At 42.5% G+C, this 25,719-nt stretch overlaps 1 protein-coding gene across 8 annotated transcripts in view; it reads right to left on the bottom strand.

Annotated features, from left to right (window-relative positions):
- Positions 1-25,719, bottom strand: part of Fermt2 (fermitin family member 2) — a 93,924-nt gene that overhangs the window by 50,385 nt on the left and 17,820 nt on the right. For 6 of the 8 annotated variants that reach the window (XM_028758423.1, XM_028758425.1, XM_028758426.1 and 3 more), the window contains one exon: positions 20,101-20,266. In XM_028758423.1, coding sequence (XP_028614256.1) covers positions 20,101-20,257 — 157 coding nt within the window. In that variant the 5' untranslated portion in view covers positions 20,258-20,266. Of the gene's footprint in view, positions 1-20,100; positions 20,267-20,603; positions 20,716-25,719 lie in introns of those variants that run through there. The other 2 variants (XM_028758428.1, XM_028758430.1) reach the window with 1 other exon arrangement.

Genomic DNA, 25,719 nt, shown 5'->3' with positions numbered 1-25,719 from the left:
AGTTCATTAACAAACATCCATTCAACTGTGAGTCCAGGGCACTGCCCCAGTGCTAGAGACGAAACAAAGCTCTGGCACCTGAAGGAGGCTGATGGGACCCAGAGGGCTGCCAGTAGGTGAAGACTCCGGGGGCAGGCAGGAGCCTCGACTGCAGTAGGGAGTTGACCAGATTTTGTGAGTACGATAAGGCGCTTAGTGACTTCTATTCTCGTCAGCACCGTGACTGCCTGAGCGGCATTTAAAAAATGTTTTTTAAAATTCTAAGCAGTATTTTAAAAATATTGATGCCTAAACCCATCTGCAAACCAGAGCTATTTTGTTTGCGGACAGACGTCTGTATTTGGTTGGGGTTTTGTTTGAGGACGGAGAGACAAAGGTGAGTCTCTCCTACCACCATCCTAGATCAACTATGTCAAAACAGGTCTAGGACTGTTTTTCAGCAGGGAGATTTGTGCTTCATAATAGTCCCTAAGAGTGTTCAACGAGAGAGTGCAAAGTGAGTACAGAATGCTGATGGCTGGGTCAGGTACAGCAGCGGGGAAGATACCGTGGATCTGACATTCTGCTATGCTGAGAAGCAGTTACAGGTGCAGATGGTCAGAAAAGGCATGGCAGGTCCAAGGAGTCCTCCAGGTGGGGTTTTCAGAAGGGAAAGACACTACAGCATCATTGTAGCCTGACTGGAACGATCGTGGAGCAGTGTATCTTCACAGAGTGCAGGACAGCAGCAGCCAAGCACATCCACTCTTCATGAAGGCAAAAAATTTCACATCCATAGAGGCCAAGAATGGCGTACTGTCAAGTAACCTCACAGACAAGCCCAAGAGCAAACCCAAATTAAAAGCACAACTGAGGGAGGTTTACCTTGCTGACAGGGTTCACTTGAGAAAGGGATTCATTCACAAAACAGGTTCCAGTGAAAGACATACCAAGCTATCATGCTGTTGTTATTGAGTAAATTTTTATTTTTTACTATTGCTTATTGAAAAGAATTTGTTTTTCAAGGTCTTGGTAACAAAAACACTGGCTACTATTATAGTCACAAGATCAAAACTTTACATATTCTTCAGTTGTTTTCTAAATATAAGTTCATAAGTGTTTCCCAGTGCTGAAAATGCCTCCATCTGATCTATATATATACATGGTTTATCCCAGAACCACCTTTTGGGTCTTTAAACTCTTTCCCTTTGTTTTCTTCCCTGCTGAGAAATTTCTTATTACAAATGAATGTTTACACTTTTATCATATTGACAACTTTTCAGGCTTTGTTTTGCTATGGCTCAAAGGTGGAGTCTACTTCAGCTGTTAACTGCTTACTCTACAGTGAGAACTTTAGGGCAGATCAGTCAGTGATCATGCTAATTGTGTGTGTGTGTGTGTGTGTGTGTGTGTGTGTGTGTGTGTGTGTGTGTGTAGAGTCCCACTCAGTTGACAGACAGCATCCAGCAATCAACTGCAGAGCCCACGAGCCAGTCCTAATCACACTGAAAGCCAACATGAAAGCACGGTTTCTTCAGGCCTAAGTCAACAAGCCAGATGCTTCTGATGGAATTTCCACATGTCTCCTCTCATTACCTGACTCCCCTCCCCCTCCTCACCTTTGACCAGCATTCCAGACTTTCCAGGCCCTCTCCAGCTGTGAAACAGTCAGAGATTATCCCTTCTAGTCAACAAAAAGGCTGGAAGGTCAGGTCCAAAGGAAACTAATTCCTCAAACTCCAAGTACTTGTGAATACTGGGGGACTGAGGGATCCTGCAAGTTAACGTTGATATTCTTTGATATTCTGGTATTCTGATAGGCATCAAAGATATATGTCAATGAAGAGCCATATATGTTCCTTCTGCCAGAGGTAAGGGAAATGACTCCTTTTGGGTGACCTGTTTCACAAGCTCCTGAGGAATGTTAGCTTAGCTAACCACCAGAAATCCTTTTGTAGTACAGTTTGAATTAAGCTAAGACTGCCATTTTTGGCCATATGCACTGCCCTTTGGAATTTGGAGAATTGGAGTTTCTTTTAGGCCTGACAACTAGTCTCCTTGATATTGACTGTTGATTAGAGAGGACAGCTAGAAGGAGAGGAGGAGAACCACAAAGCTCCCAGGTTGACTGATACACGTGAACATTTCACACAGAAAACAGGGGCCATTCAGGAGTGAGAAAGATTGGCCAGACTTCAGAGAAAAGAAGGTTAGTAAATAAAGTCTGCAACCTACCTGGAAAATATATGGGTGCTATCCAGCATGGTAGCACACACCTTTAAACCCAGTACTCAGAAGGCAGGGGCAGCCTGGTCTACACAGTGAGTTCTAGTATAGCCAGAGCTACACAGTGAGATCCTGTCTCAAAACAATCACCAAATAAAACAAAACAAAACCCCAAAAAAACATCCCAAACCAAAAAGATGTACAGGTGCAGTAGTGGCTCAAATACGGGAGTAACCAGCTATTTTTTGATTAGCCCCCAGGCCTACTGAGAGATGGAACACATACCCGACACACTGTTAAAGTGGCCAGGAGCCTGAAAATGGATAGAGCATGGCCCTAGAGAAAACCTACTCCTATTATTCTGCTAAAGGAACATGGCAATAAAATGCTACTTAATGACACACTGCTATACTCAAAGATCAGTGTTTTGCTCAGTACTCACCCGAGAAGCCCTTCTTACTGTGGACAGGAACTAACACAAAGACAAACAACTGGACAATGTACATAGGGGAAGAGACTTTGAGCAGTTAGTCCTAAATGGAATGCGGTCATCAAAGCCCTCCTCTCAGGGCTTAAGAGGCAGAAGAGGAGGTGGGGAGATTTTTTAAAAGCCAAAGGTGGTGGACTCCAAGGAAACAGTGTCTTTCAGACACTGATGTACACGTGAACTCTCAGACTGGGACAGCATGCACAAAACCTGAATAGGTCCAAGTCAGATGGGATCTTATTACTGAGACAGGGGAGTGGACAATCAACTCTTCCATCTTCACCTTCCAAGTAGCTGTGACTAGGGACTGGCACATATCCTGGCTGGGTATAGTCACTCCTGTCTTTAATGTTAAAAACTGGATTTCTAGTATGTGTGTGTGTATGTTATATATATACACATATATGTGCTTGTGTGCGTATACACACAAATTTGTATAAATATATACTTTTATATATATATATATTATACACAAATACACATCTAAAGTCACTCCCCTTCCTTTTTTTTTTTTTCTTTTTGTTTTTTTCGAGACAGGGTTTCTCTGTGTAGCCCGGGCTGTCCTGGAACTCACTCTGTAGACCAGGCTGGCCTGGAACTCAGAAATCCGACTGCCTCTGCCTCCCAAGTGCTGGGATTAAAGGCGTGCGCCACCGCCGCCCGGCTCACTCCCCTTCCTTAAGACTACTCATCAGTAACCACATTATTTTAAAAAGAATGACTCAAAATAAATTCCTAAATTAATCTTGTTCTAGAAGAATGCTTCTTGAAGAGAAAGAATTCAATAGTACATCTCTAGAACTTAAGTTTTTTATAATATAGTTCTATGAATGTACCAAAAACAGTTGGGGCGAGGAGATGCTTTAAAAAAAAATATACAAAACCTTAAACTAGTGAACTCTGCTGAAACTTAACCTGGCACACAGCATTGTTTGTTACTAATGAAAAGAATCACCACTTAAACACGCAAACACTGGACAATATTGACTCCAATCTGTGTCCACCTCACGTGGCAAAATGTACAGTTATCTACTGAGTATGTAATATGCATATTAACCTATCAACCTGAGAGCGCTCTCTCTCAATGCTCTCCGTTTTTTTTTCTCCAAGTATACAGATTCCTTCGGCAGCTGTTATCTGTCCCTTCCTCTCCTTACACTTCCAATCTTACTCCTCGACATTTCTAGCTCCATCCCTGACACTGGAGACTGACCTATGGATATTTAGCATCAAGTCAGGAGGTCACCCAACTCCTCTCAGCTACAGCACAGCCCCTTTCGTTGCTTCAGAAGCATTTCTTTAGATTGCTCCAGTTGACCTTGAACTCACCCTATAATCCTAGTGGTCCTTGAACTTTCAAATATTTAAACAACCTTTCGGTAGCTAGAATTACAGGTTTGTACCACACCAAAGCCCAGTTTACAAACCTATTTTTACAATCTCCCTTAGTTAACTTTCACAATGCACATTTCATCATTTCACTTCTAAAGAAAAACTTTAAAGTTTCGACTGGGATATCTAACCCCCTTCATGAGTTACACAAATCTTAGCCAGCATAAGGGCTCTTCCATCCCAGTCCTCTGGCCCAGTTTATGTAATAAGATGGTTTTGGTGTTCTCAACTGTCACCTCTATCCCCAACTAGTCAGCACCTTGCATTCCTATTTTCCCATGACCCATCTTGTTAGTGCAGCCAAGTCATCTTAGGAGCCTGATAAACACTTCAAGTGTGTAGATATGTCTGAATGGGTGCACACAGATGTCAGAGTCCCATACTTAACGGTATCTTAACTGCTGTGTGTTAATCCCAGCACTTGGGAGGCAGAGGCAGGCGGATTTCTGAATTCGAGGCCAGCCTGGTCTACAGAGTGAGCTCCAGGACAGTTCCAGTTCCTAAATGTTACTTTGTACTTTCAATGTCACTCTGAGCCTGGTGGCACAGCCCGGGCTATACACAAACAAAACAAAACAAAACAAAAAAACAACTGCTATGTGTGTACATGCACTCACACTATAAGGAAGTCAAATGGCAACTTTCAGGAGTGGGTTCATTCCTACTACCATTGGTTTCAGGGATCTGAGGTCTTTAGTCTAGAACATGCAATTCATGGTTTCAGCTAGACTGTATGTCTAACAAGTCCCAGGAACTTTCCTGACTGCCTTCCTAGCACTAGATTATAGGCAGACCCCCAACATGGGCCTAATTTTAAGTGGATTCTTGGAATAGAACTTAGGTTCTAATAGCTGTACAGCGAGCACTTTACTGACCCATCTCCCTATTGCAGAACACTTAATTATGGCCTGGAAACACCATCTTTTGTGCTGTGGTGAAGTCATTCTACTTTCTAAGTTGGGATCAACACTTTACTCCTTATATTCTTGTTGCTGTTGGAGGAGGAGGGGGAAGAGGAAGTGGTGGTAGGGGTAGTGGTGTGTGTGTTTCCTTGAGACAGGGGCTCACTGTGCAGCACTGGCTGGACTAGATCTCATTATGTAGATCAGACTGGCCTTGAACACAAAGGTCTACCTACCTGCCTCTGCCTCCTAAATGTTACTTTGTACTTTCAATGTCACTCTGAGCCTGGTGGCACAGACCTGTATTCACAGGTACTTGGAGGCTGAGGCAGAAGAATTACATATTCAAGACTGCCCACACAACTTAGTGACAACTTGTTAAAATAAAAGCATTTTTAAAGAGTGGTAGCTCAGTGGAGGAGTGCTTGCTTAGCAGTCAGAGGTCCTGGGTTCAATCCCTAGGACGGCAGGATCAGTGTCATGAAGTATTTCTGAGATCACTGTTACACATGTGGGTTTGTTCTGGTGTCACTTCCATGACGACATCTTCACCCTGTTACACTGTCTTCTCTCTGTGCAGGTAAGTTTTGACTTTACCAAGTTTTATAAGTTCCACCGGCTACATCTGAGTGCCCTGAATGGTGATGGGAGCCAGGCTACCAGGCCGAGCTACGCACAGTACTCCGGTCAGATTTGAACCTCACTCCAGACCATCTTTCTCACTACTGTTTGTTCTTTTATCTTCATTAACCGATTTCCTCTTTTCAGCTTTCCATTCCTTTAAAAGATTCTGGAAGTTTATCATTTGGAGACTAGAGGCGACACAAACACACACTGTTGACTGTGTGGACAGAGGTCACTTATTTACCCCTGCTAAGGGCTAGTGCCACAGACTGCACTTCACTCACATCAGTCAAGCAGAAGATGGGAGTGTGTTGCTGGGCAACTGGTGCAGTTTCAGTCACAGTAACAAAGGAGTACACTGATGGTAAAACATTGTTTTGAAATTTCTGTATCATATTTTAGAATGCTAAATTAACAGAAACACAAACTGTTTCAAGTTTACATCCACTCAAACTGCTAACATGTTTCAATTAAAGTATGGTATTCAATTATAAAGACATTATTAGTTTACATTAATGCTTCTGAGGTTAACAGACAGGATAGGATCTGTGTCCCATGATGGGAAATATTCAGAAACTGTTATGGATGAAAATTTGAACACCTTTATGTTCACATTTGGTCACCCTACTCCCCAGTGTGATGGGGCTTCAGGGAAGAAAGCCAGGCAGAGGGCAGAGCTCTGCTAGCTGAATCAGTAGCTTCAGGAGTCAGGCCAGAGCTGGGCATCCCTTCCACCAGAGGAAAGAGACCAGGTTGATTCAGACTTCTCTGTCACCAGAACTGTGAGGACTAGACCTTATTAAAGACACATGATTTAGGATAATTGTTATAATAAACTTCAAACAAAAGCTTTTATTTCTTCTTCATGATTAACAAGAATTTGGAATTCACTCTTCAAAACAAATAAAAGTTAGGAACAGTGGTACAAACTTGTAACCCCAGCATTTGAAATTACAAGTTGGAGGCCTGGTTATCATATCCCTCCCTATTGCTCCCAAACTTAACACAAACTAGAGGTAGCCAAGAAACTGAAAAAGGGTCTCTGTAAGACTGGCATGTGGGCTAGTCTGTGGAACATTTTCTTAATTAGCGATTAATGTGGAAGGGCACAATCTAAGGTGGGTGGTGCCACCCCTGGCTTGATACAATAGGAATGTCCTCAGTACAATAGGAAAGTAGGCTGAAGTCCCAGTACTCAGGAGGCAGAGGCAAGTGGATCTCTGTGAGTTGAGGCCAGTGTCAAGTGAGTTCCAGGATAGCCAGAGGTATATAGTGAGAGCCCGTCTCCCCCCCAAAAAAAGAAGAGGAGGAGGAGGAGGAAGAAAAAGAGAGAGAAAGAGAGAGAGAGAGAGAGAAATATGAATATGAATGAATTCATTCTATGGGGCTGGAGAGATGGCCCAGCAATTCTCAGCACCCATATGACAACTTACAACTGTCTGTCACTCCAGGTCCAGGAAATCCAACACCCTCCCTCATACAGACATTCATGCAGGCAAAACATCAATGCACAGGTTTTGTTTGTTTTTTAAAAGGAGGCTGACTTAGCCATGGGGAGCAACCTAGGCCTCTGAGTCAGTTCCTGACTTCAGGTTCCTGCCTTGAGTTCCTGCCCTGGCTTCTCTCAGTGATGGACTGTGACACGGAACTGTAAGCTGAAATAAAGCCTTTCCTCCTCAGGCTGTTTATGGTCATGGTGTTCTATCATGCAACAAAGCCTAACTAAAACACGACTGTGAGTTCCAGGCTAGCCCTAAATATGGCAAGACCCTATCTAAAAACAAACAAATCTAACCAACAAAAACCTAGAAACAATCTTTTGAAGTACGAATACAAAATTAAGTCCATTTATTTGATTTCTCTATTTCTATTTATTATTATTATATTCTATCCCAAGGTGGCTGAGAAGTTTCTGCTGCAATGAACCATGCAGGTACAGAGTACACACAGTAGCTACTACACAATGACTTCTTGAAGGAGGTTCTACCCAACACTGAAGGCTTACTGCTCATTTATTTAACATGGCTTAGTTCGTAGAAGTCAGAGATCAGAGTAAAGCAAAGTAAAGCCCTACAATTTCTCAGTGAGTGTCACCAGAGAGTATATACTAGATAATGTTCAACTCACAAAAATTAACTACACTGGTCCTTTTAAAAGTGGGCAGAGGTTCAAAAGATAATATAGAAAGACTTTTTAGCTTTGACATTTTAAGTTTCTTTGAGAAGAAAATACAACAAATTCTAATACACCCAGGTCTGAGCTTCCAAGTCATTTCCCTCCACAGACCCTGTCCTATCCTCTGGGTCAGGTTCTCAGTACTCATTCCTGTTCTCCTTACACTGACTTTTGCTATATTTTAGTAACTACTATGTAAAGACCATCTTTTCTCATGACTGAAAGTGGAACAGTACTAAAAATTTGAGTTAATTTTATTCACTCCAACAGTTCTTACTTAAAAATAGTAAGTGGGTTACTGAAGAATAAACAAAGTGTAAAATGGCGCTTTGTGCTCAACTGTAGTCCTTCTGACAAGCCTGCTCCTCTAGGACAGGCTATAATACACCACAATGCTGTGGTCCCCAACCACCCATAATGTCTAGCTTTTTACTGGACCCTCCTAAGGCCAGCCATTAGTTATGCTTCTTCTAAGTCTCCACCATCTTCCTGACACGGCACAGGTTATCTGGCATTTATTCCTTAGCCAATCTACCAACTGCAAACTCAGACTGATCGATTTCCTTTTGTATTAGAAAGCAGCTCTCAGAGACAACAGGAAAGACATATGAAAGGAACACTTACCCTCCACAGTTGCTACTGTTCTGGGAAAGATGAACCCACACTTCTTCACCCTACAGGTTTCATACCACACAGCTCTATAACCTCAACGTGACATGAGCGTATAGAATTCACACAACTGCCTATCTCACCCTAACATCCCTGTTTGACGATCACCAAGTTGCATTTCACTCTTGGATTTCAAGAGGAGTCTGGAGAAAAGTATACCTACCGCTGATAGCCATTACTTGACTGTATGTCAAAACTGCTCTACCCCTAGGAGGTTAACTGTATCACTACCCACACTTCACTTATACGGCAACCAAGGCACACAGACGCTAAGAAACTTAGCACAAGACCATAAAACATATGTGATGCCCAGCTAGTGTTCAAACACATGTGGTCTTACTTTAGGGAAGTAACAAGATGTTACACTAGTAACAGAACTGGTGGGGGGAAAATCTTCCAAAGTGGTTTTTTGACAAACATCTAAATCAAAGATTTCTTTTTTTTCTTCTTCTTTTTTTTTTTTTTGGTTTGTTTTTTTCGAGACAGAGTTTCTCTGTGTAGCCCTGCCTGTCCTGGACTCATTCGGTAGACCAGGCTGCCCTCGAACTCTCAGAACTCAGAAATCCGCCTGCCTCTGCCTCCCAAGTGCTGGGATTAAAGGCGTGCGCCACCACTGACTAAACACTACAATTAGGATATTTTATATTACTTCTCACATTCATGTTTTAGGTTTGCAAAGTGATTGAAGGATAGCTTTTGTTTGAGAGGGCTTATTGTTGTGGCTCAAACTATTTCACATATCAAAGTGGATCTAGGTTCTCCCGGCATCCCTCAGTTACAGGGTGTGGCTAGCACGCTCCACCCTCTACCCTAAACTTCTCCAGCCCCCCTTCCACATATAATCCAGCCATTCTGGTTACTGGCTTTTTGTACCTTTGGGCCTCCTGGCTGCTGCACTTGGTTCCCCTCCTCTCCTCTCCCTATACCCCACACGGTCCAGCTCAGGGTCATGTCCAGTCTGGACTCTCCCAGAGGTTCCTGCTTCTGGCTATGCTTTCCCATATTATCTATAATAACCTTCTCCATCATACCTAGGAACAGTCATGTTTCCTTCCTTTTTATTTATTTATTTTATTCACTTACTATGTAGTAAGATATACTATATAGTAAGGATAACCTTTTTTGAGAGGTCTTACTATGTAGTCCTGGCGGCTTTGAACTTGCTATGTAAGAGAGGCTAACCCATAACTCAGGTATGTATGTAGGTCTCTGACTCCCAAATGCAGGAATAAAACTGACTTTCTACTAACTGCCAGAGATATTTAGTTAAAATACTGACTTTAAGAAATAGGTGATGAATCTAAGTGAAGTGAGAATAAAAATAAAGCTAGTCTATGTAACACACAACTCTGGCACAGTTTAAACTAAGTCCTTAACTGTTGGCAAAAAAAGGAATTTATCTAATCAGTATGCCAAATCTGTATAAATACCTTCTATGCCAGCCAAAACAGTCCAGACTGAAGCATAAAATGTTACCGTTTGTAAAACATCTTCCTATTTAACTTTTTATAATATTACTAATATTGATACAAGGTGGTCAAAAAGTTCACTATATTTCTAATATGGTTGAGAATAAATGAGCACTAGTTGGCTTAACTTCATAAAAGACATTTTTCATCTGTTACAAAATACTATTTCTCTAGTTAGGCTTCAGAAAGTGTACAAACCACTGACGGTCATCACAGACGCTAACACTCCACCTGTGTTTGCTGATGTAGTCCTTCCAGTCACTCTTTCATGAAGGCTACCGATTACCCTCGATTACCCTCATTCTACAGATGAAGAGTACAACAGTCCAATGTCACACAGCCAATCTATGGCACAGTCAGGATCCTGCCACAGGTGGGCTCTAGAACAACAGAATTTATCACCACACTGTCTAAAAACAGTTTTAAAACTGATACAGCAATCACTTGCCTTGTTTCAAGTTATTTTTAAGTTTTATAAAACTTTTAAGTCAGAATCCAAAAATTACATTAAGGAACATTACACCAGAAGGCACTTATCCAATAGAAACCTACAATCAATTAACCTGGCACTTTTTTATGTTTTACTTATAACTCTGTGTTCTATTATGGAAAAAGGTATCAAAAAACATCATTATATAGCTGCTTTAAATGTCAACCTTAAAGTACCTGATGTATCTTTAAATTACAATATAAGATACAGGGCTAAGAAAAGATCATAAATTGTAGAGCAGATGCTCCTGCTACTAGTCTTTTTCAGACAGGTAACCTAGACAAGTTTTAAAGGTCACCCAGGGCTGACCCTCATGAACCTAGACGGGAGACAAGTCTCAATCCTGAATCACTGCAGGGTATGGATCTCACATCTATAAACCCAACACTCAAGCTAAGGCAGAAGGGTTTCCTTGTACTCAAAGCCAATCTGAGCTACACACCAAGTGTCAGATTAACCTTGATTACAGAGTGAAATACTAATGTAAAATATTCTCACTGGAGGAGGTTGGAGACAGCTCAGTCAGTAAACACCCACCCACTTAAGAAGCTAGAAAGGTGCTTTCACGCCAGCCCTGGGAGGTGGGGTCAGGAAGCTCTCTGGGCCAGGAATGCCAGTCAGCTTCAGTCACATATATACACAGCAGCAAATAAGCTCTTGAAAAACACACCAATGTTATTATCATTCCAGACACACTGCTCCAAAGCAAAACTACTTAGTCACCAGAACAGATAACACGAAAACAAAAATCCTGGACAGTACTGAGTGCAGAGGCAGAGGGACTAACCAAGACTCCTATACAGCTTTGAATGGAAGGCAAAATGACTCCAGACAGACTTGGCTGTTTCTTACAACTTTAGGCTTATGTTTTAGGGCCAGTCACCCCACTCTTCAGTAGTTATCAAAAAGAAATGGGAAATTATGTCCATATGCTTTTATAGCAACATTATTCACAATCTCTAAAAACCGGAAACAACTCAAATGTCTCCAATTACTGATACAATTATATTACATATCCAAGCTGGGTGGTGGTAGCACACACCTTCAATCCCACTCAGGAGGCAGAGGCAGGTGGCCCTCTGAGTTCAAGGCCTGCCTTATCTACAGAGCTCCAGGACAACCAGGGATACTCAAGAAACCCTGTTATTCTTATAAAACCCACTAGAGTACACCTCCATTCCACAGACTAACATTCCACCAGAAGAACTATGGACAGGGACAGCCAGGGCTATACAGGGCTATACCCTGTCTCGAAAAACAAAACAAAACAAAAAACAAACAAAAAAAAGAACTATGGACATGCTCAACTGACCAAAGAGCCAAACTGTATCAAGAAAACACATTCAAAAAGATGTATTAGTACGTTCCCCTTAGAAGGCTCCCCAGAAAAGGCAAACCAGCAATGGCTTAAGGGCCTCAAGCTGGGGAGCTAGACCGACTGTGAAGAAATACAAAGAAACTTGGGGTCTACTTCTATTTCTTGATTATGGTAGCTTAACATGACTGTAAATCTATCAAACTCCAAAACATTACGTTCAACAACTATTTTTGCTTTATGTAAATTATACCTGAAAATACTTGCACATATTAAGAAAAACAGTAGGGCTGGAAATATAACTTAGCTGGTAGAGTGAATGCTTCACATGCAGAAGCCCCGAGTTTGGTAGCCAACACTACATAAACTGGGCATAGCGTTGCACATCTGTAACCCTACATATGAGAGATGGAGGAAAGAGGATCAAATGGCCAAGGTCATCCTCAGCTACACAAGAGTTCTAGGCCAGTCTCTGCTGAATGAGACACTACCTAAGACAAACAAAACAGTAGTAGTGTGAAAAGATGCTGGAGTATGCAGTGATTACAGACTAATACAGTAATTATTTTGGAGGGCCGAGGATGACATAGGGTTTCTCTCTGTATCCCTGGCTGTCTAGAACTTGCTTTGTAGACCAGACTAGCCTCTAACTCACAGATACATCTGCCTCAGCCTTCAGAGTGCTGGGATTAAAGCATGGGCCACCACACCCAGCCAATAATAATTTTGATAATCAACTGTAAGTGTTTCAAAAATGAATTACAATAGGTAGGAATTTGTAATCACAAATCCAAGTGCAAAAGTCACATCTTAGAATAAAAGACTGAAGCTTGTGAGCTGGCTCGACAGTTAAGAGCAGTGGCTGCTTGTTCAGAGGAGCAGGGTTTAATTCCCACATGGTAGCTCATAACTGTCCCTAACTCCAGTTCTAGGAGATCCAAGGAACACACATGGTGTACATATGTACATAAAACACTCATATGCATAAAAGAAAACAAATCTTTTAAAAAGATAAAGAGTTATTTAAAAACACCTTGTATAATATTTACTTAACACCAGGCATTACTACTTTTATTTGAATAAATTCATTAAATAAGTATCCTTTACCCCTAATTGAGAGTTCTTGCTCAGTTAGCATCTGTGAGGCCATGGTTTTGAGTATTAGTATCAAAATAAACAAGAAATCTGAATACATTAGCTTTTTTTTTTCTCAAAGTATTTTCATGAGTTTCTAACTAGGCTCATATTTTTGTGTGCCAAGAAATAAACTTACTTCACTCCTTTACTATAAAAGAATATAAAACACTGCTCTTATAAAGCAGGTTGAAGTAGGGAATTTAACACTGGCTATAAATTTTTCAAATCTCTGAAATATCATCATCTACTTACTGCATCTCAAAAAAACAGTGGTTAAATAGATCTTTGTTACATTACAGAAGCAGATGTGTTTCAAAGTGAAGGGAAAAGCCAGAATGATAGCTATGTTTTTCGTTGTTGTCTAGGGGGTGGGAACACGTGGTAATCCAAGTTAAGCTCCTTTTGAGGCATACAATTCTGCACTCGCCAATAGGAAACAGTATTCTCCATTGTACTTAGACACCTTCTTCCTCTGCCAGTATACATCTAGACATCTCCAATGCTGACAAAGTATAGTCACTGTACTTGCACAGCACTAACAGTTTACATAAAGTACCTCAATGTGTACATAACTCAAGTCTCAACAAAACCTATGATAATTGTCTTTTGGATTTATTACACCTATTCTTGAGGATGTGCACATGTGTGCTGGCTGCATGCATGTGTGCATGTGTGGAGGTCAGAGGACAGCTTGTAAAAGTCAGTTCTCTCCTATCATCTAAGTCCCTGGAATTGTGATCAGATGTCAGGCTTGGCAGCAGGTCTTTACCTGCTAAGCTAAGGCCATATATACTTTTTTGAGACAGGGTCTCATGAAACCCAAACTGGCCTCAAACTCACTATGTAGCTAACTCTGGCCTTGATTACATTATTACAGGCACACATAATGACTTCTGTTTAAGTCAAGACCCACTTGGACAATTGGATTGGTTATTCAAGGATTACACAAACCAGGAAGCAGCAGGGTCAGAGGCTGAAATCAGATCTGCTGGCAGACAGACAACACAATCTTTTTCTTACTGATCGGAGGAGTATCCATTAGTACCTAAAGCAGTATGAGGACAGCTGACATTAGGGATGGTCTACAGCCAATAATGTCTAAGAATGTTATTAATATAGCTGGGTGCAGGGTGGACATCTATAACTCCTATACTTGGGAAGTCAGGGCAAGAGGATCATGTAAGTACAGGAATTCCAGAAGACCCCACCACAAGAAGAATATTAAAAATAAAAACGTTCTCAACAGTCCAAGTAATCTAAGAGTTAAACTGAATTTAAAGGAATGAAAGAGAACCTACAAAAATATTGAGTACCATATTGATAACTTTGCTTTGAAAGGCAAAGAGATGTCTTATCAAGGACTGTTTTACAGTGTAGCTATGAAGTCTGGAAAGACACTTATTTTACATGTATCTTAATTGCATAGTCTCTTTGAACTCTGCATTTTGATATTTTGTCTATTAAAGGAGTAAGAGGCCAGTTTGGTTGCCATCAACACTGAGGTAAACTGTAAAATCTGAATGTATTTGAATATGCATTTATAGAAGATGACAGTGTTAAATCAATATCAAATTTCCTGAATGTGATAAAAATGTATTCCAATTGCCTAAGAGAGAAGCCTTCATTTTTAGGCAGCCTGTGTTTGAGTATTAAAGGGCAAAAGGTTACGATGGCAACAACTCTCTCAACCAGCCCTAAGAGCTGTGCTTTCCAGCAGTGAGATCTAACAACAAAGTGACCAAGCTGAAGATCAAACAAACGGTTCTCACTGGACCACCTGATTCAGTTTGAAGTTTTAAAGATGAATTGAAGATTAAAGTTAAAACTTCAGAGTATTTTCTTTCATATGACACAAAGGCACTCTAACAGGGTCTTCTGTAAATAATGGAATACAAGAAAGGTAGCCTTTGCCCTATAAATAAGTTAGTTCTAGTTGTAATCTAACACTTTTAAAAAAATTTTTTTTGTAGAAAATTGGGACATAAAACATGGCATAGGGAAATATGGACAGCAAAGACACCCCTTTAATCCTAGCACTCAGGAAGACTTCCCTGAGTAGACCAGGCCAGCATGGTCTACCCAGTGACAGCCTGTCCCCAACTCTCCTTTTTAAAGAGGGAACAAATACCACATAATATACCTCAAAAATAGCTCATACTTACTGGGATTTATAAAAAGCATAGTAAAATTTATATTGTCCTCAATTCTTAAGGAACTTAAAATCTAATACACACACACACACATTAAACATCTTGTTTTGGGGGTACGAACACCACAGTACCTGTGTGAAGGTCAAAGGACAACTTGGAAGAGTTCTCACCTTAAACCAACCACCCACTAGAGTCACAGAAACTGAACTCTGGTTGTGGTTTTTCAGGCTTGGTACCTAGTAGGTGCCTTTTCCTACCACAAACCATCTCTTTTGCTCAAAGAACTTCTAAGTTTTTTAAGAAACAGATAAAAGTCCATACTGAATTCCTATGGATCAGTCACAGTAGAGAAACACTTACAAAACTTGCTATCAGATTTAACTAGGACTCAATTCACCTTAGTGACTGGCCAGTTGTTCTTTCAACCCAAAGACTTAAAAACCTACCTTATAACACACTTCAGCTGTTAGTCAATGACGAATTATCCAGACATTTAATTTCCACAAATTCACTTGTAAGACTTCAAAGGGGGAAATAGGATTTTCCCAGCATGGATACCATTCTACAAAATAAGACTTTCTCCCTCAGGAAGCCATATGCATGAAGATGGAAAGAGAGCTGTCCAGTTATGTGGCTTCTTCTCCCTGTGTGCATGCTATCAACCTCTCAACTTAGTGTTTTAAGTAATAAAGCCCCTAATGTGTACCAACACCTTCATCTGGCACTCAACTAAAAACTTGCTTCTAGAGTTCCTGGAGTTCAAACTTGTTATTTGTACTTCGGGGAGGTGCAACAAATGCACACTTGAAAATCACATTGAGTAATCTGTGAATAACTTTAATGTCTTAGTTTAGTTTAGATGATACATGCTAACTTTAAAACCTAACCAGATCCTCACTCCCACCCCCCCTTTTTGAGACCAGGTCTCATTCTGTACCCTTGGCCAACCTGGAACTCACTGTTATAGACCAGGCTGGCTTCAAACTCAGAGACCCACTTGCCTCTGCCTTCTAAGTGCTGGGTGTGCCTTACTAGACAGGGCGATTTTCAGATTTTTAAGTCAGCTCCATTCATTTCTTCTTTTGGTAACTGAATCTCACAACTTTCCCTTTGGATCTGTATTATCAGATGTGACTGAACTTCAGACTCAGAGCTAGAAGAAGTCAGTTATGTAAGTGGGTCCCTCCATCTCAGCTCACAGAGCTGGCTGCTGAGACTTCCAGTCACTGAGCTCCACAGTGTTATAAACCCCTTACTCATCATTGACAATGAGTATTTCTAGAGAGGCAAAAAAACTGAGTCATCTAAATCATCTAAAAGTGACTCTCCAACTTAGTGAACAAAAGCTCAGGCAAAGGTTAGCTCAGAGTACCTAGAGAAAAAGGAAAAACCAAAGGTAACATCAATTAAGCGTCCCTTTGGTCCCCAGAATTCTCAATGCTGATGGAACACTGCCTCTCACCGGTCTTTTGCTCTGTAACTGCTTTCCAGTGATCTCTAGAGAAGCCCCAGCCAATTAAGCCTTCTTTTAAAATTTATTTTTAGATATAATTGTTTTAAATTGTATCCTCTTTCATATTGTTTTATAATCTTTGATATAAGTTTAATTTTTTCTTAAACAAACCAAGAAAACCTCAAAATCAAAACAAAACCAAAAACCTATATACACCAGACACGGCAGCGTATCAATGGATCCTAGTACTCGCAAGGCCAGCCTGGGCTATACATTGAGTTCCAGGCCAGCTGAACGTACATGAGATGCTGCTTCAAAACAAACTAACATATGCTCAACACATGACATACAGTTATATGAAATTGTCCTTATGTAACAGTACCATTTAGGAACAATAAAAAATTTTAACTATGCACATTTAATTTTTGTTTGTTTGTTTGTTTGTTTGTGTTTTCCAAGACAGGGTTTCTCTGTATAGCCCGGGCTGTCCTGGAACTCACACTGTAGACCAGGCTGGCCTCGAACTCAGAAATCCGCCTGCTTCTGCCTCCCAAGTGCTGGGATTAAAGGTATGAGCCACCTCAGCTGGCCATTAATATTTTACTGTTAATAAAAAAGATTGCAGTAAATTTAAAGCCCCTGTTTGAAGTGTTTCATATGCCTTTTAAAGAAGAATGAAAATAACCATTCTTCACATACACCAAGATGTACTGTAATGAGCCTGTCTACCATCAGCCTACACAGGGCCAATCCTAAGTATGTTTCATCAAGCTGGAAGTCCCTAAAGCCCGTATCACATTCACAGCTTATATTTCTTGTTTTCTTTTAAATGTCTAAAGCAGAATGACAAATGTGCTCCACACTAAGATGTAAGAGACTTTTCAGATGTTGGAATTAAAGTAATAAATCTGAGAATCAGGTTTTAATAACATATAAAACACTGAAATAAAATACAAAGATACCGCTGACACACACCAAGACAGCATCACTAACGTTTCCAACTTGCTGGGCTCTAGGAGGAACACTGCAGCTGTACCATAAAACCTAGCGTACACAATTTTCTTTTCTGCTCACCTGCATCTTTGAGGATCCAATGACAGCAAAAGTACTCTCTTTCCAGAGCTTCCACACTCAATGCATGGAAGGGAGGGTCAATCTGGGATCTATTAACTCTAGGGAATCACAGGGTGCCGTGAAGGCTGTAGGGAACGATAGCTTTGGATCATAAAGCCTTTGCTAATCATATACCCTCCAATGAGGTTGAACCAGTTATCATACAGAAAGTGGGAGCCTGAGCATACAAGTTAAGGCTGCCTGCAGTATAGTGTTACTAACTGTGCCGTGGCCACAATGCCTGCTTCTGCTACATGCCCACTATGCTATACAATATGAAGGCACCAGACACCGTACCATTTCATCCCTAAAAAAGACCTCTACCTCTTACCTAGACTCTGAAGGCTGCTTTGATCTAGTCAGCCACTGTTGACAAGTGTCATCAAGTTGGCCCTTTAATTCCTTTGCTGATAACACACTGGGCTTCAGAAGGCGGCCCAATCCAACATTAAGACAAACCTGAAAAACTACAAAACTCCCTTCTAATTTGACTGGTCTGATTTGAGTACATTTTAAATGGTACCCGACTCTGTGTACTTATCAAAAGTTTGCTGAAAAATGCCTCCTCTATTTGGAACTCAAAGCTCATGAGACCTGGAACAACTGAAGACAGGTACAAGATTCTCACAGGAAAAGCCACGCCTGTCCTCCTGGTCCCCGGAATTAATCAGCATCATCATTATCAAGTTACTCAAAAATAACATCAGTCCTGTCTACAAACAGCTCATCTCCAACAATTCTATTTATAATTGTGATTTCATAACACAGTCAATCAAAGTGATGTAAATATAGCCGAAATCATTATTTATTCATTAAAGCCTGTTTTTTGAGAATTCCAACTTGTCTAAGTCACCTTTGACAGATCTTTTATTGCATTACTTAAAAAAAAAATTGCAATACAGAGCTGGGCATGGGGAGGGCACCCCTTTAATCCCACAACTCAGAGGCACAACAGTCAGATCTTTGTGAGTCTGGTCTACACAGCAAGTTCAAAGCCAGCCAGAGCTACACAGTGAGACTCTTGCCTGAGATAACAAAACCAAAAATTAACTAACTAAAAACTACAATGTATTAGTAAGTTCCACTTCCGGGACATACAGCAATCTGATACAAATGAATGTTTCCTTGTCAAACAGGAACTATATTGGATAGTTTTCATCCTCAAGTGGAACTGGACAAAAAAGGTTGGTAAATATTTTGCCAACAGTGATTGATTTACTTGAATCAAATTAAAAAAAAAAGAAACGGTAAACTGACAGTTACTTGGTTAAACCGGCAAAACTGAATTCTTAAAGGGCCCCTTAGGGGCTCTTTCTTGGGCTGTCTCTGGAGTCAAATGATGGAGACAGTACTGAGAAGGGTCCCCCGCAATCAGCTCCTCTTTGCTCCTCCAATAATTAAATTCCCTGCAGGGGCATAAAGCAGATTCACCTAATAAATTAATTCAGTCTAATTCCCAAATTGTATCAGACTGCTATTTCATTTAAGTTTATAAAGTAAATATGCAATTCCCCCTCCTCTTTGATAAGAAATACATTTCCGGAGAAATGAATATTCCTTACTTTTCCAGGATGACCTGAAGCATGAATGCTGATTTAAACCAACTAACCCGGCCACAAAAAACATCCCCACAAAAGGCAACACCTTATCACTCCAGTATACACACACAGTAGCTACCACTTTACAGCCCAGAAAGCTGCTCCTCTGATAAAGCTCTCCTGATAAAATCACCCATCTTATCTAGTCGGGTCATTCTGCCAGGTGAAATTGGTTTGCCTTATCACAAAATGCGTAGCGCAGTATTCTCGAATATCCTGTGTGATAGCTCTTACTTAAAATCCAGTCAGAATCAATCCAGTATCTATGTGTACTCAAATACTGTCAACTTCAACTCAGCTTAGTGTCTGCTAACAAACAAACCCATAAAACAAAACCGAAGTTCTTTCATTGGCTTCTCAATGCTCGAAATAGCTTACTTCCAACTCGGAATACAGATACCAAGTTTGTCAAGCACTGCCCCACCCCTAGCAAGAGCGGACGACTGGAACGTTTCAGGGCACTCCATCACGTAGTACAGCTACAAACTTCATACTGACCGACGCCAGTGCACATTCTCCAGGCCGGGCTGATTGTACGCTCTCCCCAGTAAACACGTCATCAACATCCAAGTTCAATGAGGGTAAGAGGCGGTAACACCTACAGACCCGTAAAACCACATTCACAACTTTCACCTGCATTCTCTCCTCGTTGCTTTCAACAAGTCGTCCCGGGAATCCGCAGTTAAGTATTTGGTAGGCTCGAATCACACTACTTTATGTAAAAATCAAGATAACAAACAGGACGCAGAGAGGAGCGAGTCTGTGCGCCCTAATATTAACAAATTTCGCATTTTAAGCACAGCACACGCCGGGTGCTGGGATCTCCCAATTCCACCCCTCCCCCCCCCTGCAGTCTTCCCTCCCCACCCCCTCCTCACATTCTGGGAAGTCTTCATTGGAGGCATCAGGGGTGCTACTCACCGAGTTTTTCCACCAACTTCAGCATCACCCCTCCGATGTGCACCTCCCCGGTCACTCTCAGGGTGACATCACGGTTCAGATCCGTGACATGGACGCTCAGTTCCCACGTCCCGTCCGCGTAGCAGCCATCTGGCATCCTTATCCCGTCCAGAGCCATGGCTCCTTCCTGCGAGCGCGGAGGAAATGGCTCTCGTCAGCGTCACTCCCCCAAAGGAAGACAAACCCCACCGAGTCCGCGGCGCCGGCCGCTGCGAGGGAGAAGGCAGAGGAGCCGCGGCTAAGCGCGCACACCCGAGGGCGCGAGCGCGGGCGACTCAGCACCCAGACCGTGGCCTCCGCCCGCCGCACCCGCCTAGCGGACTCGGGCGCCTTCACCTGCCGCCGCTGCGCCCGGCCCGCCCCGCGCCTCCCTACCCGGCCCGGGTGACCGCGCTGCGCCGGCCCGCGCTCCGCTCCTCCCGCAGCGTCCGCCCCGCGCTCCGTTCTCCCGCTGCGCCCCTCACCGTGCTCCTAACGCCCGGCTCCTGCGGCAACAGGCGAGGCCGGCGGCGCCCGCGTCGCTGCTCTGAGGGAAGCGAAGCCTCCCGCCGTGGCTAATGGAGTCCCGGCGCCGCGGCCCCCGCCCCACCCCCTCTCCCCGCCCCGGCCCCCGCCCCGCAGCACCGCCCGCAGTCCGCCTCTGCCCCCCTCCTCTTTGGCTTTCCTCGGGCCGCGCTCCCGAGGGCGCGGCGCGCGCTTTGGTGGGGCCGGGGCGACGCGCGCCTCGGGGGAGCGCCGCGGGGGGAGGCGGCGGCTGCAATCTCGGCCCTGCGGAGCGCTGCCCTTTTATGGAAATGAAGGACCAGGCGCAGGGATGGAATCCAACATCCGGGCTCTCGACTGCGGAGCTGGGGAGGGGGCGGAGGCGCGCGGGGCCGAGGCGGCGCCTGCTGCGGGGTCCGGGGTTCGTGCGTGCGAAGCCGTCTCGGGAAGTTCCCAGGCCCCGGGACGCGTACGGGGAACCCGGGCGCGAGGGTACCGCGCCGGGGAGCTAGGCAGAGAAGTTGGGATGCAGAAACTTTACGATGTCTGCCTTGAACATCCCACAAAAGTAGGAGAAAGGACAGAGGGGAGATGAGCCAAGAAAGTTCCCTGGCAAGCAGGATCCCGCACCAAATCCGCAGCTCCTGCTGGACCCCCGAGAGTTGGCGAGCATTACTAAACCCTTGGACCCAGGTGCCTGCCGGACGCAAGAGCGTGGCCCATGCGCTCTTGCTGGAAAGGGGGACCCCCCACCCCCGGCAGTGGTTTACCCGAGACCGCTTCTCCACCCTCGCCAACTGTTTGCGCGTACTTGGGACTTTTCCTATGCAACTTCGAGTACTGGGTGTTTTGGATGCACGCTCATTCTCTGCCTTACCCTCCGACATACTTCGAAGACATTTAAGTAGCTTTGAACTGGGGTTGAACTGTTAAAGACTGACTAGTGATGGAGACCGGTCCCAGACGACCCACTTCCACGTTCGCGTTAACTATTACACTCTGTTGAAGGGAACTGTTGAGAATCAGCGAGCCAGGGATCGACTCTTAAAGCACTCCATGACTCAAAATTATTTAAGTCTGGAAGAGTCAGATAAGACACTGTAATGGACCTTGGTTTCAAAGAACTGTCTGGACTTCATGAACTGCCCTAGACACTTAAAAGGGGGAATCTACCGCGCAGATAACCCTTTGTTCATCAATACACCAGCAAAAGAAAAAACACAGCCTCCAGAAAGGGGTGGATACCCTTAATGGAGTGAAAGCAGGAAAACTTAGTCAAATGCCAGAGGTTTGGGAGTGGAAAAAAAAGGGAAACCACTCTACTAACACTAGCTAGTCATCATGGAGAAACTGATGCCTCACTCCAGTTATTTCTACTTGGTAGACATTGTGAGTGGTTTACTTAGAAGCAGTGTTGATGAAATTATGTTCTTGGAAAAAATATAGGAGAATATTTTTAATAATATAGAGAATTAATTGCTTGGGTTAAAAAAATAAAAAATCTGTACAAACCAGGCATAGTGGCACATGCCTTTTAATCCTAGCACTTGGGAGGCAGAAACAGGCAGATTTTTCTGAGTTCAAGGCCAGCCTGGCCTACATAATGAATTCTACCTACGATAGCCTTGGCTATTAGAGAGACTCTGTCTCAAAAAAGCAAACAAACAAAAATCTGTAGAAAAATGTATGTGCCTCTGTAAAATCAAGAACTCACCCATTTTTAAATATTCAGAAGGAAATTCCCCAAATGTTAATTATTGGGTGTTGTGGTTCTAAGAGGTTTTCTTTTGATAGTTGGTTTTAGTCTTTCTTTTCCTAACCAACTCAAAACCTGCCGCATCCTGTACTTTTCTGGTACCACTAAGAACTGCATTCACTGCCACAATCTCTCTCTGTGTGGTGGACAGACTAGCCACAGCAGCTACCAGATTCATGGCAAGATTTTTATTTGTTTTTTCCTGTGTGCATGGTGTGTGTGTGTGTGTTTCCAAAGCTAACTATACATTTATGTTATCTACACATTTACAAATAGGTTGGTGCAAAAGATAGAAAACATATTGGTACCAACTAAAAACAAATATCAAAGAAAAAGGGATCTATCCCATGGAGAAATCCCGTTATTAAAGAAATCCCTTCGTGAAAATTTTACGAATGTTTGTTCCTCGCTGCATCTGTTTGGTTTCCTTATCTCTAAAAGATCTGCGTCAAAGTAAAAGGATGCATAAACCAAGAGGTAGCAGACATTACAAGTGGCTCAAAACAAGAAAAAGGTGTATGTGTTTGAGGCTTAGGGGAGTGTGGTAGTTAATTGAAATGAAATGAGGAATGAGGCCCGGAATTATTCCTAGTGACATGAGCGTGCATTCCAGTAAGCCCAGACTTTTCTCTAACATGCCTTAGCACCAAAAATACCCATGTCCTTTCTGAATATTCCTTTTTCTCAGACAAACGTGTTGAAGCCAAGTGTGGTGGTTCATAGCCCCTTAAGCCTCAGCTTTCACATTCTAGCTATTTCCAAGTGAGCTACTTTCTGAACGACCTTCCACTCTAGCCTCTGCCACTCGGGCAGCCATGTTTCTTTAATCTACTTCAGTAAATGTTCCCTACAATTATTGGTGGTGGTGGGGTTAATATTGTAAATAACTGCCCTACTTAAATTATAGTTTTGAAGAAACTTTATGCTGCCCTAAAAAGCCAGTAGTATGTTTGAATGGAATTGAACTTCAGGAGGCAGAGACCCTTGGTTAAATACCTTTGGAAGAATAATTAGGGTGGGTGCAGCCTGTTCTTTCAGACCTTAGCTTTGAGTATTTCAAGCTGTTGCTGCTTTGAAGATTTATGAGGAGCCAAAACTCAAACCTTTGAGACCAGAATATTTTCCCCCTTCTAGTTCATCAAGTGAGATCTTCAAGTGCATTTCTTAAATATTTGCTTCTACCTAATGTTTTCTAATGTATTCAAATGTAGGCTCTTATCTGAACCCCCACTAGAACCTCTAAGACAACTCAATACTTGTGGGACTTACATCATGCCGAAAAGGAGCCGAGAACTCCAGTGTTTGGAAGAACAGCTCAGGCTTTGAAAGCAGCAATATCCAAATAAGGTACCAAGCACTGGCCTTAGATTTAGACCAAATGATACCTCACAGATCTGTCACCAGATCCAACCCCGGGCTTGGTAATCCTCAGGTTGACTTCAGCTCTTTCTCTGGACCTACTTATGGTGTGCTTTAAAAGTTATTTTAAAAGATTAATACAAACCACAATCATGGGGTTTAAAGGAGAGAGGTTTCAAGCATGAATATGTAAGATGGGGCTTGAATTTTAAATGAAGCCAGCAAGATGAAATATAATGAATTATTTCTATCGAATACCGGGTAAGCAGATTGCCAGGGATGAAAAGCTACCAAGGAGACAGAAATCAAGGAAGGTAGGGTGGAAAGAAGGTTACACAGCTACCGTTTTGTTATAAGTGTCTAGGCCCTGTGAGGTGGAAGAGAGGGTGGGGAGAGGGATGAGGGGAATATAAAAGACAGGGAAGCTATGGAGCAAAGAAAAATGTACAAGCTTTCATAACGGAACAAATGAAGGGCTCTGAGGTAACCATGCCAAGAAATATGCAGTACTTGCATATACTGTTTTCAGGGGGTTTTGTTGCTGTTTTTACTTTTTAAGGAAAATCATGGCAGGCAGGTCTGTGAGTTCAAGGCCAGCCTGGTCTACAGAGTGAGTTCCAGCCAGCCAGGGCTACACAGAGAAACTCGGTCATGAAAAACCAAAAACCTGCCAGGCAGTGGTGGCGCATGCCTTTAATCCCAGCACTTGGGAGGCAGGGGCAGGGGCAGGGGCAGGGGCAGGGGCAGGGGCAGGGGCAGAGGCAGGCGGATTTCTGAGTTCGTGGTCTACAGAGTGAGTTCCAGGACAGCCAGGGCTATACAGAGAAACCCTGTCTCGAAAAAACAAAACAAAAAAAAAAAAAAAAGGAAGGAAGGAAGAAAGAAAGACAGACAGGAAGAAAGGAAGGAAGGAAGGAAGGAAGGAAGGAAGGAAGAATTTGAGTGTTTGAACATCAGAATAGGTCATGAACTTTGACAAAAATATCCAAGGTTCACATACACTTATAACAACATGGTTGTAATTGTATTGGGCACTGAAATACCCAGGCAGATGCCAAGAATGAAGATAGACCAGTGCCTCACACTATACAAAATGTGAACTAAACTGAAATGGACTGTAGATTTGAAATTTAAGTTCTAAAATTGTAACATCAAACTATAACATTCTTAGAGGGAACCCGGCACTAGCCCTCCAAAATGCTGGATAAATCCGGCAGCAGCTTGCTGAATAAGACATAAAGCGTAAGTCACAAAGGAAATTAGATGAATTGGGTTTTATCACAATGTAACGGACAGGTTGGTGTGAGTCAATGGCAGAACACTTCCTCAGCATGCCTTCCAGCATAGGTTCAGTTAACAGCAGCTACATGGCAGCTCACAACCATCTGCAACTCTGGTTCCAGGGAATCCAATACCCTCGTCTGACCTCTGTGGCCACCAGGCACACATGGTGACAGACATAGATGCAAGCCCATAAAATAACTTTTTTAATGTAGGGAATAAAGTCTATACATATATTTACAAATAATTTCTGTTAAGGAATTTTATCTAGAATATACAGAAACCTGTTACAGTAATATGAAATAAATAGATTGTTATTTATCATTATTATTTTGTTTTTTAGACAGGGTCTCATTATGTTGGCTTGGCTGGCTTGGAGCTCTCTATGTAGACCAGGTTGGCCTTGAATTCACAGAGATCTACCAGCCTCTGTCTCCTGAGTGCTGGGATTAAAGGCATGTGCCCCAACCCCTGGAAATAGATAAATAGTTTTTAATGAGCAAGGGATACTAGTAAACAGGAGACATATGAGTGGCCATAAATATCGAAGAAGATGCTTAGTGTCATTAGCCATCAGGGAAATGCAAGGCAGTGCTACAAGGAGTTACTACTTCATACCTACTACAATAATTACAGTGTAAAAATATGGCAATAGAACATGCTGGCTAGGATCAGGAAACATCAGAAAGCCGTTGTTTGTG

The sequence above is a fragment of the Grammomys surdaster genome, unplaced genomic scaffold (assembly GCF_004785775.1).
Source record: "Grammomys surdaster isolate TR1022 unplaced genomic scaffold, NIH_TR_1.0 126198, whole genome shotgun sequence".
Classification (NCBI taxonomy): domain Eukaryota; kingdom Metazoa; phylum Chordata; class Mammalia; order Rodentia; family Muridae; genus Grammomys; species Grammomys surdaster.
Note: the sequence above shows the minus strand (reverse complement) of the source record. Positions and strands in the feature narration are given on the sequence as shown.